This window comes from Vulpes vulpes, chromosome 16 (assembly GCF_048418805.1).
Source record: "Vulpes vulpes isolate BD-2025 chromosome 16, VulVul3, whole genome shotgun sequence".
In the NCBI taxonomy this organism is placed as follows: Eukaryota; Metazoa; Chordata; class Mammalia; order Carnivora; family Canidae; genus Vulpes; species Vulpes vulpes.
Genome location: NC_132795.1, coordinates 42,858,387 through 42,873,467, shown reverse-complemented (window position 1 = coordinate 42,873,467; position 15,081 = coordinate 42,858,387). Strand labels below are relative to the sequence as shown.

Here is a 15,081-nt window from a genome sequence, read left to right as displayed (position 1 = left end):
CCAGAGTAGATGCTCTTAGAACATTGTGCTTTTGTATATATCCTGGTGTAATTATGTTCCCTTTCCCTATGCAGAAAGGTTTCCTAAATATTTGGTCTCTGATCACTGACTTCCCGGTTATGTATTTAGAGTCTGTCTCTACCCAGCTGGTGGTTACACCTTTCAGGTTCCCCTCTGAGCAGATCTTCAATACCATTGCCAGCTTATCTGCTAAGATCTGTTCAGTTATGTCTCCTTGACTTTGAATTGAAACTCAAATTTTTAAAAACATTATGAGAGAGAGGGAGAGCAGGGGAGGAGGAGAGGGAGAGGGACAAGCAGACTGTGCTGAGCGTGGAGCCTGATACGGGGCTCGACAGGATCTGAACCGAAACCAAGAATTGAGCACTTAACTGACTAAGCCACTCAGGCACCTGGAAACTTAAAGTGAAATTGAAATTGAAAAAAAAAAAAATAGCTAATACATTTGCATAGTCCCAAAGCCAAAAGAAAATAAAAAAATATTACCATGAGAAATTTTGCCCCCAGCCATTCCTTGACTTTAAATTTCCTTGCTTATTTAAGTATTTTATAATTATGCATGTGTAACCAAGTCCAAGCTTGGTCTTCTCACCATATGACAGACTGAGAAGTCAAAAGGCAAGATTTAGGGCTAAGGAAAGCGACTTTATTTGGAGAGCCGGCAATCTGAGGAGATAGTGGACTCTTGCCCCAAAGAACTGTCTCCCCTCAGCATGAAATTCGGACTTCTTCCATTAGTAAAAGGGGAAAGCAGGACAGGGTTGGGGTCAAAAAGTGACTGGCACCTGTAGGCACTGAAGGAGGGTCACATATCTTCTTTGTCCCTGGTTAGTTCATCGTGATCTTTGGGTGCAGGCATGTGGTGAAGACATTGCTGCCAATCTTCAACACAGCATTGTCATTTCCAGATGTGCCTTCTTATCTCCTTGGGTGAGGTAGGCTTTGGGTAAAGAGCCGTATTTGCAGATGTTAGCTTTAAGGTGCCTATGCGCCGGGCTAAACAGAACCAAGCTATCGATCATAACAACAAAGGAAATAGAAGCAATATGGAGTCAGACGGGCTAAGTTTCTCCTTGCATCATGTATTTTTCCATAAGTTCTCCAAGATTCTTTCTGGAACACAACATGATACAGCTATTAAAATTCTGACCATTGGTTTTCCTTAATTTCCCATTTAATGCTGTTAATATTTGATTAAGTTTATTAATTCAGTTGATATGTAAGATTTCTTATTAATATCTACCGTATAAGGTACACTTCTTAGTTCCTGAAGCATCTGAAAGCAAGGTACCTCAGAACATACAAGAATTTATTATTCAAGAGACCCTGTTTTTCTATTTTCTCTGTTTTATATTACAGTTTATTAACCTGTGCTCTGCATTTATGGTTTCCTACAGACTTTTATAGAATCAATGAAGAGTTTAATTCTACATGATACAACATCATAATTTTAATGGAACATATGGTAAGAAACCCTCCAATTAATTTACATGGGAGTGTATTTTCATTTCCCTTTGAAATTCTCTGTGGACAGTGGAATCTTATGAGCCCATATTACTCTGACTTCCATGTTTTGAGTGCTTCCCTTTAGAGTGAAACAAGAAATAATTGTCTAAAAAAATGATTTCACTTTCATACTTCTCATTATTTCTTCAACCCTTCTATTTGGACTCTGTCTTTACTATGTGATGAAGACTGGTCTTCCCTCAAAGACAGCAGTGATCTTCCTGCCACCCACACCTGTAGTGATGGAAGTTCTCATCTTTCCAGACCTCTTACCTGTACTTGACATCTATGGCATGTCTCAGTAAGACATTTCCTTTCTCTTGCTCCCTGGATACCACTTGGCTAGTTTTCCTCTTAAGTCACTTTTCACTGTTTTTTGGTCCTATGTACTTACTCCTTTGTTAAACTTTTTTTTTTCTTTTAAGATTTTATTTATTTTTTCATGAAAGTCACAGAGAGAGACAGAGACAGAGACACGGGCAAAGGGAGAAGCAGGCTCCCTGGGGGGAGCCCAATATGGGACTCGAGCCCTGGGCTCCATGATCACCACCTGAGCTGAAGACAGATGCTCAACCACTGAGCCCCCCAGGGGCCCCCTTTGTTAAACTGTAAATATTGGTATGCTGCAAGAATTGGGCCAAGGTGCCCACATTATCTATGCATGCCCTCTCCTTAGTTATTCTTACCAGTACTTTGGCTTTAAATATCTTCCACGTGGCAAAGATGCTCAGGTTTATATCCAGCTCTGACTCTCCCTCAGAATTCCAGATCCATATAGGCGGCTGCCACCTGACACCCCCGTGAGGATGTCCAATAGGCATCTCAAATCTGAGACTTTCAAATCGGAACTTCTTATCCCTCCGTTTTCTCCATCTTGATGGCATCCCTATCCACCAAGTAATTTGCATTAAAATCTTGGCGGTATCCATGTTCCTCTTTCTCTCCCCTTCAAAGTTCATCTCACCTCTAAAGCATATCTTGAATCCATTCGCTTCTCTTCCTCTGCTACTATCATCCTCAACCAGCCACTGTTATCTTCTGCATGGGTACTGCGTTGTGTCCCTTTAATTGGGAAATTAATCTTCTTGCCATTTTGGAGGTTAGACGTCTGAGATCCAGGTGTCAGCAGTGATGACTTCTTCTGAGGTCCCTCTTCTTGGCTTATAGAAGGCTGTCTTCTCTTTGTGCCTTCCCATGGTCTTTCCTCTGGGTGTGTCTGTGTCCTAATTTCCTCTATTATAAGGACATTAATCATACTGGATGAAAGCTCACCTTAACGACTTCATTTGCCCTTAATTGTCCCTTTAAACACTTCCTGTCCAAATATGGCCACATCTTATTTATTTATTTATTTATTTATTATTTTATTGTGATAAAAAACATTATTGTTGAAGGCAGGCACAGTAATGTAAAGCAGATCTCTAGAGCTTATCTATCTTACTTCACTGAGACTTTATGCCTGTTGATAAATAACTCCCCAGTTCCCCCTCCCCTACCAGCCTCGGTAACCATCCTGGTCTCTAATTTACGAATTCAACCATCTTATTTTATTTTTAGTTTTTAAAAGATTTTATCTATTTATTTATTTGACAGAGAAAGAGAGAGAGAGTGAGCATACAAGCAGAGGAAGCAGAAGAGGGAGAAGCAGGCTCCCCACTGAGCAGAGAGCTGGATGTAGGATCATGACCTGAGCTGAAGGCAGATGCTCAACTGACTGAGCCATTCAGGTGCCCTTATTTTATTTTTAAAAAAGGCTTACTTATATATTTGAGAGTAAGGGCCCATGTGGGAAGAGGAGCAGAGGGAGAGGGAGAGAATCCCAAGCAGACTCCTCACTTAGCACCCAGCTGGCACTGCCTGGTCCCACAACCCCGAGGCCATGACCTGAGCCGATATCAAGAGTGCTCAACTAATTAACCCAGGTGTCCTGAATTTGACTATTTTAGACATCTCATCTAAGTGGAGTCCTGCCGTACTTGCTTGTCTTTCTGCGTCTGGCTTATTTCACTTATATAACGTCTTCAAAGTCCATCCATATTGCTACATATTATGCAATTTCCTCTTTTTTTTAAAGCTGAATAATATTTCATTTTATGTTTATATCACAGTCTGTTTAGTCATCTCCTGATCAAATTTAGGTTGTTTCCTCATCGTAGTTAATGTGAATAGTGCTTCAATGAACATGGGAGTGGAGATAGCTCAGTAAAAGTCTGATTTCAGTTCATTTGGATATATGCCCAGAAGTGGGATGGTTGGATCATATAATAGCTCTTTTTTTTTTTTTGAAGAAATCCCATACTGTTTTCCATAGTGGCTGCACCATTTTGCATTTCCACTAACAGTGTATAAGAATTCAAGTTTCTCCGTATCCTACCAAAACTTGCTGTTTTGGTGTTGTTGTTGTTGTTATTTTTTAAATAATAACTGTCCTGAAAGATATAATGTCATTGTGGTTTTGATTTACATTTCCCTTGTGATCATTGACCATATGCATTTTTTTCATATACCTATTAGCCATTTGTATGTCTTCTCTGGAAAAATGTCTGCTTATGTCCTTAACACATTTTTAAATTGGGTCAAAACTTCAACACGGGTAGGATCAAAGTCAATCATCTGGGGAGGACCTTCAAAAAAGTTGGAGCACTGGAAAGGCAAGCCAACCCTTTCTTTACCCTGGGAGAAGCTGGGAGCCAGAAGGTCTCTTTCTGACCCTGTGGCATAGCACCGAGGGAAGTGACTGCAGGGAGAAAGTGTCCTGAATCACCTTACTGGCTTCAATACATCTGTTTTTGTGATTGCTAGCCTTCAAAAGCCTTTCACTTCATTTCAAGATTTCCCATAAAGGGCATTTGTTCGTGAATTGCTTAACTGGTCTGGCTGTGGGCAGAAGGATGGCCCAGGGCTGCCTACTCCAACATCTTGCTGATGTCACCAACACAGTCTGAGATATTGGAGAAGAAGACCTCAACATGAACTTTAGGGGGCAGGATTCAGGCTGTAACACCTTAGGTCTCCAATGACACTTAAATATATCCATTCTCTTTTCTGTATCTCCCTTGAAGAGCTTCCTCTGATCTCATCTCTAACTATGCTCCCCATAACCCTTTATGCTACATACACACTAGCCTTTTTTTCTCCAGCATGCCACGTCTGTGCCCAGCTTAGGATCTCTGTACTGCCTGTTGTCTTTGGAATTCTCAAACCCTACATCTTAGCATGGCATGTGCCCTCTTCTCACGCAGGACTCTGTTTATAATGTGTTCATTTTAAATAATAAGGTTATCACTCGAGAGCTTACTTTGCATGAGGCATTGCACTTATATGTCTTATTTGATAGGAACAACATGCATAGTGGTTGAAAACACATAGTTTGGAGCTAGACTGCCTGGGTTCACATCCAGGCTTTATTACAAACTACGGGAATTCGGGAAATTTATTTAATTTTTCTGTGCCTCAATTATTTTTCCCTCAAGAGACCATTTATTTTTATTCCAAATAATCTCAAAGCTACAGAAAACTTATGAGAATGATAGAAATCCCATGTAACCTTGCCCAGAGACCCCATTCATGTGATTGATTTCAGCAGTAATGTCTTTTAGACAGCAACAGATCTAACTCAGGATCATATTTCCCCAAGTTGCCATATCTCTCTCCAGCCTCTTTGAATATGGAATAATACCTCATTCTTTCCTAACTTTCATTGTCTTAGCATTTAAATGATTTAGGCCAGTTATTTTGTAAAATACCCTTGATTTGGGCTTGTTTAGTGCTTCCTTGTGATTTGACCTAGGTCAGGACTCAGTTTGAATGTCAAGTCCTTAGGGCTCCATCTAATGTAAGATAGTTTCCTCAGTTACTTTGCTACACACAATCCTGCAGTTTTTCTCTCCCTGGTGTTTTCTTGCTCATATATTTGTATATTTGTGTATTTGTTGTCTCAAGTTAGTGGAATATAAAAATAAAGTTCATAAGAGCAGCATGGACTTTATTTTTCTTTTGCAATGCTGTTTCCTCACATATGTGTTGATTATAATCTACCAGCCACTGTGCTAGGCAGCAGGAATGTCATGGGGAACACAAACAGGCACTTTGTTATTACAAAAAATAAAAAAAAATAGGCAGTGTAGTTAGATAACTTGCCATTTAGACATTCATTCCACAAATATTTATTGAACACCTACTAGATTCTGAGCCCAAGGGATATGGCAGTGAGCAACACAGAAAATGCTCCCGATCTCCTGAAATTTATGTTCCAGAAAGGAAGCAGACAGTAATACAAATAAAGAAATATGTTAAAAAAAATGGGTAGAGATGATGAACCATCTAGCTCTTGTAGATGAAGAGGATTCCAGAGAAGAAGAGGAAATGTGACGGCCCTGAGTTGGGGATACACTTGGCAAGCCCGAGGATTCAGCAAGCAGTCCACTGTGGCTGGAGCAGCATGAGTGAGGGAGACGGAGGAAATGAGGTCAGTGAGGTAGCCAAGGACCCATCTTGTGTGGCTTTGGATTTCATTCTAATTGTGATGGGAATCCATTAGAGGGTTCAAAGCATGGGAGTGACATAATCTTTTACAGCACAGAGAATTGCTTTATGAACTATTTCCTTCTCAGAAAGCTCCTTAGGGGATTGGCTGAGAATCTGTGATTCTCGAAAAACTTGAAATTTCTGGCTGATACTTCTTATACATCAGGCCCTGAACTGGTAGCTAGAAATCCTGGAATGTGTTCCCAGATTTGCACATTCCTTCTTGAGGGCCCTTGGTCTGGCCAATCTTCCTGGCTTAACAGTACCTCTTCACACTTAAGGATTCAAGAAAGCACGAAGAGTGAAGAGGAAAGAGAGCAGAGCACTTACGGGAATTCTCTGGCTATCTGAAGCTTCAAGTATGAATATCGTATAAATAAATTAGCATGCAGAGAGTCTGGGTCCATTCCACAGTTTAAAAAAAAATCAGTGAGTTCTCCTTCAGAATATTTTTTTAAGGTTTAATGATTAGTGTAGGCTAAATTAGAGGTCAACATGATTGTGTAAAAAGCAAAAACAACCCCTCAGCTTTCTCTTACCCATAAACATTTGAATGACCCCAAGAGTAGCTTATTTAAAATTGTTTTGACTTCCTCACATGATTGGCTTATGGATGGAGCATTTTCTGAATCAATCAATGTGTCAGTAGCAAAATAATTATTGAAAAGTTTAGGGAAGGATACGTTAATACCTGTGAATAAATGAAGAGAGGAACTAGAAGAAAATTCTAGGAGAACTGGTGTATCCCAGTTGTAGAAAGATTGCATTCAGATATTATATTCCTAAAAATGTGTACTTTGATTTGCTATGGATGGAAAATGGGGTGATCCCTTTATCCTGGGTGATAGCAAAGAAAATGCAGCCAGGGCCCCTTATTTCAGGAAGGATGGTGCAGGTGTTCGGCCATTGGTTTTCTGTTTTTTTTTTTTTTTTTTTTTCAGTTTCTCTTGCTTTCTCACAGTAAGGGAAACATCTAGTCTTTCAAGTGCTCAGGGAAAATCTAAATAGGACTCTCTGTGGTTTAAAAAAAGAAATTCAAGACAGAATCTGAGTTGTTTTCTACCTAAGCTTAATTTGGGATACATTTTGTTGCTTCTTATGAAGGTGTGAAATGGAAGTTTGGGGTTTCCTCATACATGACCTTCTACAGTGACTTTCTGTTATTTTCTTTTCTCCTGGGAACCAAAATAGCCATGAAATACATTCCCACTGTGTGAGGTTGAATAAACCTTTCTAATTTAGAATCAGTCGCTTGTGAGATCCTAATTAGCATTATGAGTAAAATGTCTATGTTTGTTCCTGACCGGTCATGGGATATGCCTGTGTTAAATTCCGTGTAACATCCTGTTGACTCCTTCGGTTTGAGAAGCTGGTGTCTGATATAAGCATTACACATCCCCACCCTCTTATTGTTTTCTTTTTCTTTTCAAAATTCTGTGTTGGTGGCCTCTCCTCATTTCCCTGCCTCTTCATCACTGTGACCTCAGAGCCTAATCATGCCTGGCAGCGAATGTGTACCTTGTGAACTGACCAAACAAAGGACTGATTCAGAGAGAACTCAGGGGCAGAGCGGGTTGGCATTTACACTTTAAACTTAAAAAGCAAATAGCCAGGCAAATACACAGCACAGAAACAGAGGATCCAGTGAGCCCGGGCCGGTGATTACAAAACAGAGGATCCAGTGATCCCGGGCCGGTGATTACAAATTTCTCCTAGAATTTGTACTCTTCATTCTCCTGTAGAGTATTCTTGTCTACACATAGGCATGCTCTCCAATTTGGAGAGAAGGAAAATGAGATTGATCTCTAAGAGTAAATCTATAGAGATGGTAAGCCTATAGTAAGTCTATAGGAGTAGACCAAGAGTGCAGTCACTTGTAAGTGGAGAATGTGAGAACTATCTAAAATGCAACCAAAATGCCATCTTGGGAGCTGGACTGAATTTTGATTATGGCCAGGTAAGTGGAGACACGATGTTCTCATCCCCTTGCCTGTGATCACAGAGAAAGCATGGACCTAACAGGGCCCAGAGAGGGCTACCTGGAAGTAAAGGACTTTTTGATTTGTCACAGCAAGTCATGGAGAGGCTGCTGCCCCCACTGAAAGTGACATTTGGTGGGTTCGGCTGCTGTATCCTGGATGCGGTGCTAGACCCGCCAGGCTGCCTGGCCCAGCAAGGCACCCACCGACTCCCTTACTGGGCTCACCCCCCATGCAGCCCCTGTGAGCCCTGGCTTCTTTGCTGCCTTCTTACAGGGACAGGATGCTCTGGTTGGCCTCTGTCTTGTGCTGGACGGCTTCATGGGTGCGTTCCTCCTGACAAGCCAAGAAATTGGCCTTCTGGCTCCTGTGACATAATCTAAAGTGAATCAGTCCCAGGAAGTGGATCACTTCAGGAAAGGCTGGCAAAGGTGAGCTCCAGGGGCTGCCCATCCCAGGACCTGACCCTGGAGCCCACCCAGCAGCTGGCCCCCTTCTCATCTTGCTGCAAGCACAAGGGAAGTATAAACATTGCACTGGGGCCTGAAAATTCATGGGCATCTCTGGTCCATCATGGTCAGAAACTGCGTTGTTAATCCCTGTACCATTTGACCTCAGTCTTCTCTCATAAACACTTAACAAATGGATTTGGGTGGGGCGTCCGGGTGGTTCAGTCAGTTAAGAGACTGACTCTTGATTTCGGCTCATGTCATGATCTTGGGGTCCTGGGAGGGGCTCCGCATCAGGCTCCGAGCTTGGCAGGGAGTCTGCTTGAGGATTCCCACCCCCTCTCCCTCTGCCTCTCCCCTCGTTCATGTTCTTTTTCTTTTTTTCTCTCTCTCTCAAATAAATAACCTTTTTAAAAATTTGATTTTAGTGATCTAAAGTCTATTTTCTGATGCATATTTTCATATTTTTCCTTTTGTGACCTACATGGTTAGCGACTTCATGCCTAAGAGCAAATCATGACTATTTTAGAGTAAAAATATCTATAAAAGAAGAATATTGGATATCTGTTATTCATGAACACTGTCTTGCTACTTGACAAAGACTATTCCAGGTCACATTTTATTTTTGAGCTGGGATTAATACTACAAATAGATATTATTATTTCAAAATGTCTTGCAAAGGAAGGAGATAGATCATTCTCATACCAGATGCTTCCCATCCCCGGTGGGAATATGCAATAGGTTTTTATGAGCTAGACTCCATAAGCTCACAGGATAGGAAGCATAGAGCATTACGTTCAAGTGAAAGCAGAAGAAAAATGTTGGTCTTGGGAATGCTGGACAAGAGCCAAGGCTCTGCTCCTGTAAAAGGAATCATAAAACTGGTAAGTGAGCAATCTCCATTTTCTGAAAGTAAGAAAAAAGAGTTTTCAAAATGGGAAATGCTAAAGAGTACCAGAACTTTCTCTTCACTCTAATCGTTTAGAACGCATGACCTCGTGTCTTCACTCATTTACACACCCACACCTAAGGAAATGAATATTCACGATGCCATTTAAAAACCCATAGCATGAAAAAAAAAACCCATAGCATGTACAGCGACAGTGATAATGGGAGGATATATAAGATAAAATAGAACAGAATATTTTCTCTAAAAGACATGACTTGATTTTTCAATACCTACTCCAATGACAAATATATTGGGTCACTAGATTTTGGAAACAAAAATACAAGAGGAAGTCACCTTCCTTTCTGGAGTACAATCTTTAGGAAATCAGGAGCCTTTCCAGGGCTCAGAATATAGTAGGTGTTCAATACAAATCTGTTGAATGAATGACTAAATGGCAAATTATCTGAATGTGCTATCTAGTTTATCGTGAAATAATAATAAAGAGCATCTGTTTATATTCACACTGTAGTGGGAAGATAACTTCCTTTTTATATTTTTGTTTCCAAACTCTAGTGACCCAATATATTTGTATATATATTGTACATAATGTCCCATGAAGGCTGGGGTTTTTATCTTGTTTTGTAAACTGCTGTATCTCCAGCACCTATACCATATAGCACCTGGAGTAGGATATGCATTTAATACATTTGTTGAATGAATTATTGGCTGTATCTTGTAAAGAGAAACATGCTATCATGGTGAAAAATGAACCTCCTTTCTGTGTCTGCTTTCTGGTTCAGGTCCCAAACAAATGCCTGATTTGCTTGACGACCTAGAGAAAATGCTGTATTTTATATACAGGGTATCTGATGGTTTTATTCATGCCCCTTTCTCTACTCTGAACACAAGGGATCTCTCTCTCTCTCCTCCCAGCCAGGGTCCCCATACTGCTATCCAAACCTAGTAAATTACCATGACCACCTTGTGGAGAAATTTCGTAATAAACTGGATTTGAATCCTCATCTTGCGTTGGTTACCCTGTGCACTTATACCTATGACTGATAATAATTGGCACAATGGTAGCATTAGGAAAACTTTATCTAATTTATTGGACTTTTCTTCAGCACTCTCCTTCAGTTGTCATGTCTTGTGCTATCCTGCCCCCCATTGTCTCTCCTTCCTGGCAGGGCATTTCGCTGGGACCAAGGTATATCACTGACAGCCTCTAGCCCCTCCCTACCTTCAGCCCCACAGCTAAATATCTGTTGTGGAACAACTTCTCAAACTCTAAGGTGGTAACTGACTCATAATTATACTACCTAACTCAAGACAGTTGGTGCAAGTGGACAGAATAGTGGTCTGATCATCATGAGACCCTCCTGCCTGGAGCTAAAGAGCTCAGCCATTAGCCACTTTTGTGAACTTGGGCTGCTCAGTCTCTCCAGGGTTCACTTTTCTTATGTATAAAATGTAGGGGTTTGTCTAGATCAGTATTTCTGTAAGTAAAGGCTGTACCACTGGTTCAAGGATAGGTCTTTCAAAAATATTTTCTGTGGGGGTCATATTCATTTGGGAATTGCTGTAAATTTTGTCACCTGCTGGAATATCAAGTGAGGGTTCTGATAAGTCCCGAAATAAAGAAACTATTTTTCTTTACTTGATAATTGATCTTTTGAAAAGGGCAAGACATAGCATGTTGGTAGTTCCCTAGAACTCAGTGACGTGGCACAGAGGCATAAAATCCTAAGACACATTTTAGTCCTGTGAATTAATTTCATGGATATGGAGTGTAGGGGTAGAGGCTGCCCAGGGAGAGAGGAACAAGAGAAAGTTCTGGGAGGTGGGAGAGGCCTGCTTACCCTGCACTATCAACGCCATTCTAAGAAGTCTGAAATTTACTCTATAGGTGACAGGAAACCATCCTTAGATTGGTTTTTAATTGGAGGAATTACATAGTCAATAAATATTTAAAAAGAAAGAAAATTCCAAAGTGCTAAGGCAGATAGGAGGGGGAGGAGACTGGCAGGGAAATGAATTAACATTCTGGTTGAATAAGAGATGATAACAGGTTGAATAATGACAGTAGCTGAAGGAGAGACAGAGGAATCAGATTTGAAGGAAATTTCGGAGCTCAGCGGACTACCCGAAGTGATTGGATACCAGGCAAGAAAGAGAAATACAAAGGGACTCCACAGTATTAACTTGGGTGAATGTTGTGTAATTATAAAATTTACTGGGATAGGAGTTCAGAGAAATGAACTGTGTCATATAGATTTCGAATTGGACTGGGGAATATTCTACAAAGAGTAATTTTCCTATGGAACACATCTATTGACTTTGGGTTTCAGAGTTCATTAGCAATGGATCTAAAGAGTATATTCTTTGGAAAAAAAAAAGTATTCTAAGCTGAAATTTGGTAAGTCCTCAATACATTCTTGTCAACAAAACAGCATTTTTATCTATATATTTCTTTGATCTTTACCTCTAAATGATAAATAATCATTTCTAGGACATAAAATCCATTTGGTTTTTCATCCAGTCAAAACTCTTCTTTCAGCTTTGGGTAATCCTAACCACATTAACATCTCACTAGAAGTTTGTGAAATTATTTCCATTTTCTAGAGGAAATAGAAACAACAACAGAAAGTAAGAAAAAAGGGTTTTCAAAAACTCTTAGAAAAAAAACACCAACAATTTTCATGATTATTTAAATATTAAGCCATTATTTCTGAACTAATCCTAAATTTGGCCTCAACACCAAATATCATTGGTGGTAATACAATAGAAATACATTGTGTGTACAGAACTTAACAAAGATTTTAAAGAATCATTTTCCCCCAAAAACATGTTGAAGTAGAGGGTTCTTTTCTTCAGGGAGCAAGGAGCTCCCTTTTAGATGCAGGATGTGGAAACTAGCGTGACCCAAACTGTTTACACAAAAGCAGTCCACACCTCCCTGATTAGGTCAGAGAATTTTGCCTTTACCTGCCACAGCTGCCTTCTATTAGCCCTAGAAACAAATTGTACAATCTATGGTCACTGAACTATGACCACCTTCTCATTTTGATTTTTTTTTTTTGTCCAAGGAGACCAGGAATCCAGAAACTGAGTTGCTGGAGAGGAGTTGTTGCTGGATGTAACATACCCGAGGAAGGGAAGTACGGTGCCGCCTTAACAATAAACCGAGCTATCAGTATGGCTACATGTTATAAAAGGAACACAAGGAGGCTGTCAATTTTTTTTTCCCTTTACACTGTAAAGAAATAAAGATAAAAGCTGAATGGTCTGGTCATAGGCAGGGCAGTCTCTCCCTCCGCACTTCCCCTATCTAGGCTGCCTTCATAGCAGCTCTGTGGACTGGTTTTGAAATAAGTCTAGAAGCTTTGGAAGCAGGTCCTTGTAATGGTTGTTCCCACTACTCTGGAGGTAAGGATGAAAGGTGACTGCAGGGTAAGCCTGCAGATTTTGCACATTTCTAAATGCATTTTATGGCACCCGGGAGAAACTTGGCATTGCTGAGAAAATGCAATGCAAAAATGAGTTGAGACACAAAGTCCCTTTATCTTAGAGCAAAAGCAGTCTTAGTTTCCTATAGTGTTGAAATAGAGGGCAGGGAAGTCAGGTTGTGGTTTCTGAAATCCAGCAACCTAGTATCGCTGTGCCACTCTCTCTCCGATCCAGCGCCACTCCTTAACTTGATATCTGTTTACTTTAGAGGAGGCAGTTTTTGAGAAAGGATCATAAATATCCTGGCCCAGTGCCCCAGGAGCCATGACAAGCAAAAGAACATACTCGCCTAGAGATAGCCCTTGTGATATTTAAATGTGTGGGTTAATTTTTTATCCACTTTAATAACTGAATTATTCCCCTCACCCCTCCTTTGCTTTCTATTTCTGCTTCGAAGCCGTGGGCACAGAAATCTCTCCAGGCAACTTACTCCAGAGCGTGTTGCAGGACAATCCTATAACGAACAGTTACATTTGCCGCATCTGGATTCCTGATCCTGTCTCACCATGGCAGGTGTGAGTGGCTGTATAAAATATTCCATGTTTATCTTCAACTTCTTGTTCTGGGTAAGTGTGTTTTTTTGCTGTTGTTGTTTTTTAATTATCGACTTTAGGCAAGAAAGGGAACCTTGAAATAAATATCATAAATGAGAACAGACTCTGCACTAGAGAAATAGGAAGAGGAAGAAAATGTATTTTCCATTTACTTGTTTGGATTTGTTTGTTCTTTCTTTGGTTATTTCAGTAATTGAAAATGAGCCAATGACTCAAGAAAGTGGACTTCAGGATCTGTGAGGATAAACATTTCATAAATGTTTTGATATTGTTGCAAAACAACCACAGAGGGGAAAAATACCCCTTAATTAAAGGACAGCTATTCTTAGTTGTATATCATGCAGGCCTCCCTGGTTTAAGGACCTTGTGGGAAAAAATGTGGTCTGTTTCCACTGGAGCCCAGCCTCTGAATTCTAACCTTTACATCTGAGTCTGAAACAGGTGAATGGTGGGCTGTCAGATGATAGCCATGAGGAAAGGATTATTTCTAGAGACCTAAAGAAGAAACAGTGGGTCATAAAAAACTTGAGAGGGAAACAATACAATTATTTAATCATGGAAAAATTAAACTTGGATAACTAGGTTAAAAAGTTAGTATTTTGATGTGTCATCAGCCCACCTCTTAATCAACAGGGTTGGTATTTTAGCAGGTTCTTATAGGTTTTTTTTTGACCTAAGACAGCAAATAAATTGGTAAGTAGCATCAATGTTAGAAAGTGGAAAAATAAGATATAGAAGGCAAAAGGTAAAGGGCAGGATGGGATCTTGGAAAATTGACTTTATCATTTTTATTATATAGGGGACAACTAAAGAGTGTTCAGAAGTAAATCAATAGAAATAGCCCAAAGTCCTTAAATGAAAAAAATAATTTTGTATACTGGATTTTAAAAATGGCTTATGCAGTATCAGCAGGAGAGAGGTCTGGTTTTGGTTTTTACCTTGTTCCCTTTAGTAAACAGGCAGCTGATATCTATATATTGGTAAACGTCTGTCCTGGTAACATAATGATGCACCTAATTAAACTTAACCACAGGAATATAGTCTTCTTGTACAAGATGACTTTCTGTTCAATGTCAGCAGCCCTAATGAGTACAGATGGAATATTGGTGAAGTAAATGAGTATATAAATAAATAAAATAAGATAAAGACAATTTGTCCCTTTACTTTCTCTTTTCCCTAGAAAAACTGGCTGCTTTTGCAAATATTAAGTTTAGGCCATGAATACATGCCAGTTTTTTACAGTTAGTCCTGATAAATTTCTTCCCTTGAAATTTTAAAAATCAGTTAAACCCTGAAAGTGGAATATAATATACATCAAGGATTGTCTATGTACTTTGGTTTTGTTTGTAGCTCTTCGTTCAGGAGAATTTTGAACATTCACAGAGTAGAAAAGTGTAATCGGCCCCATCATCCAGCCCCAAAGTGAGGACACCAGGGCAATCCTTCCCTGCGCATGGTCTCATCCACTTTCTCCACCTTCTATCAATTTGAAGCAAATCCCAGATAGATCCTTTCATCTGTAAATATTTTAGTATCTTGCTCTAAAAGAGAAATCGTTCTTTAAAAAGAAATGTGGGGCAGCCCGGGTGGCTCAGAGGATTAGCGCCGCCTTCAGCCCAGGGTGTGGTCCTGGACACCCGGGATCCAGT

The 15,081-nt window shown here is 40.0% G+C and overlaps 1 protein-coding gene across 2 annotated transcripts in view; it reads left to right on the top strand.

The window, feature by feature from the left end:
• TSPAN8 (tetraspanin 8) overlaps positions 1-15,081 on the top strand; it is a 220,382-nt gene that overhangs the window by 175,147 nt on the left and 30,154 nt on the right. The window contains exons 1-4 of one of the 2 annotated variants that reach the window (XM_026001715.2): positions 7,599-8,011; positions 8,310-8,464; positions 12,458-12,529; positions 13,276-13,444. In XM_026001715.2, coding sequence (XP_025857500.1) covers positions 13,385-13,444 — 60 coding nt within the window. In that variant the 5' untranslated portion in view covers positions 7,599-8,011; positions 8,310-8,464; positions 12,458-12,529; positions 13,276-13,384. Of the gene's footprint in view, positions 1-7,598; positions 8,012-8,309; positions 8,465-12,457; positions 12,530-13,275; positions 13,445-15,081 lie in introns of those variants that run through there. The other variant, XM_072741947.1, reaches the window with a different exon arrangement.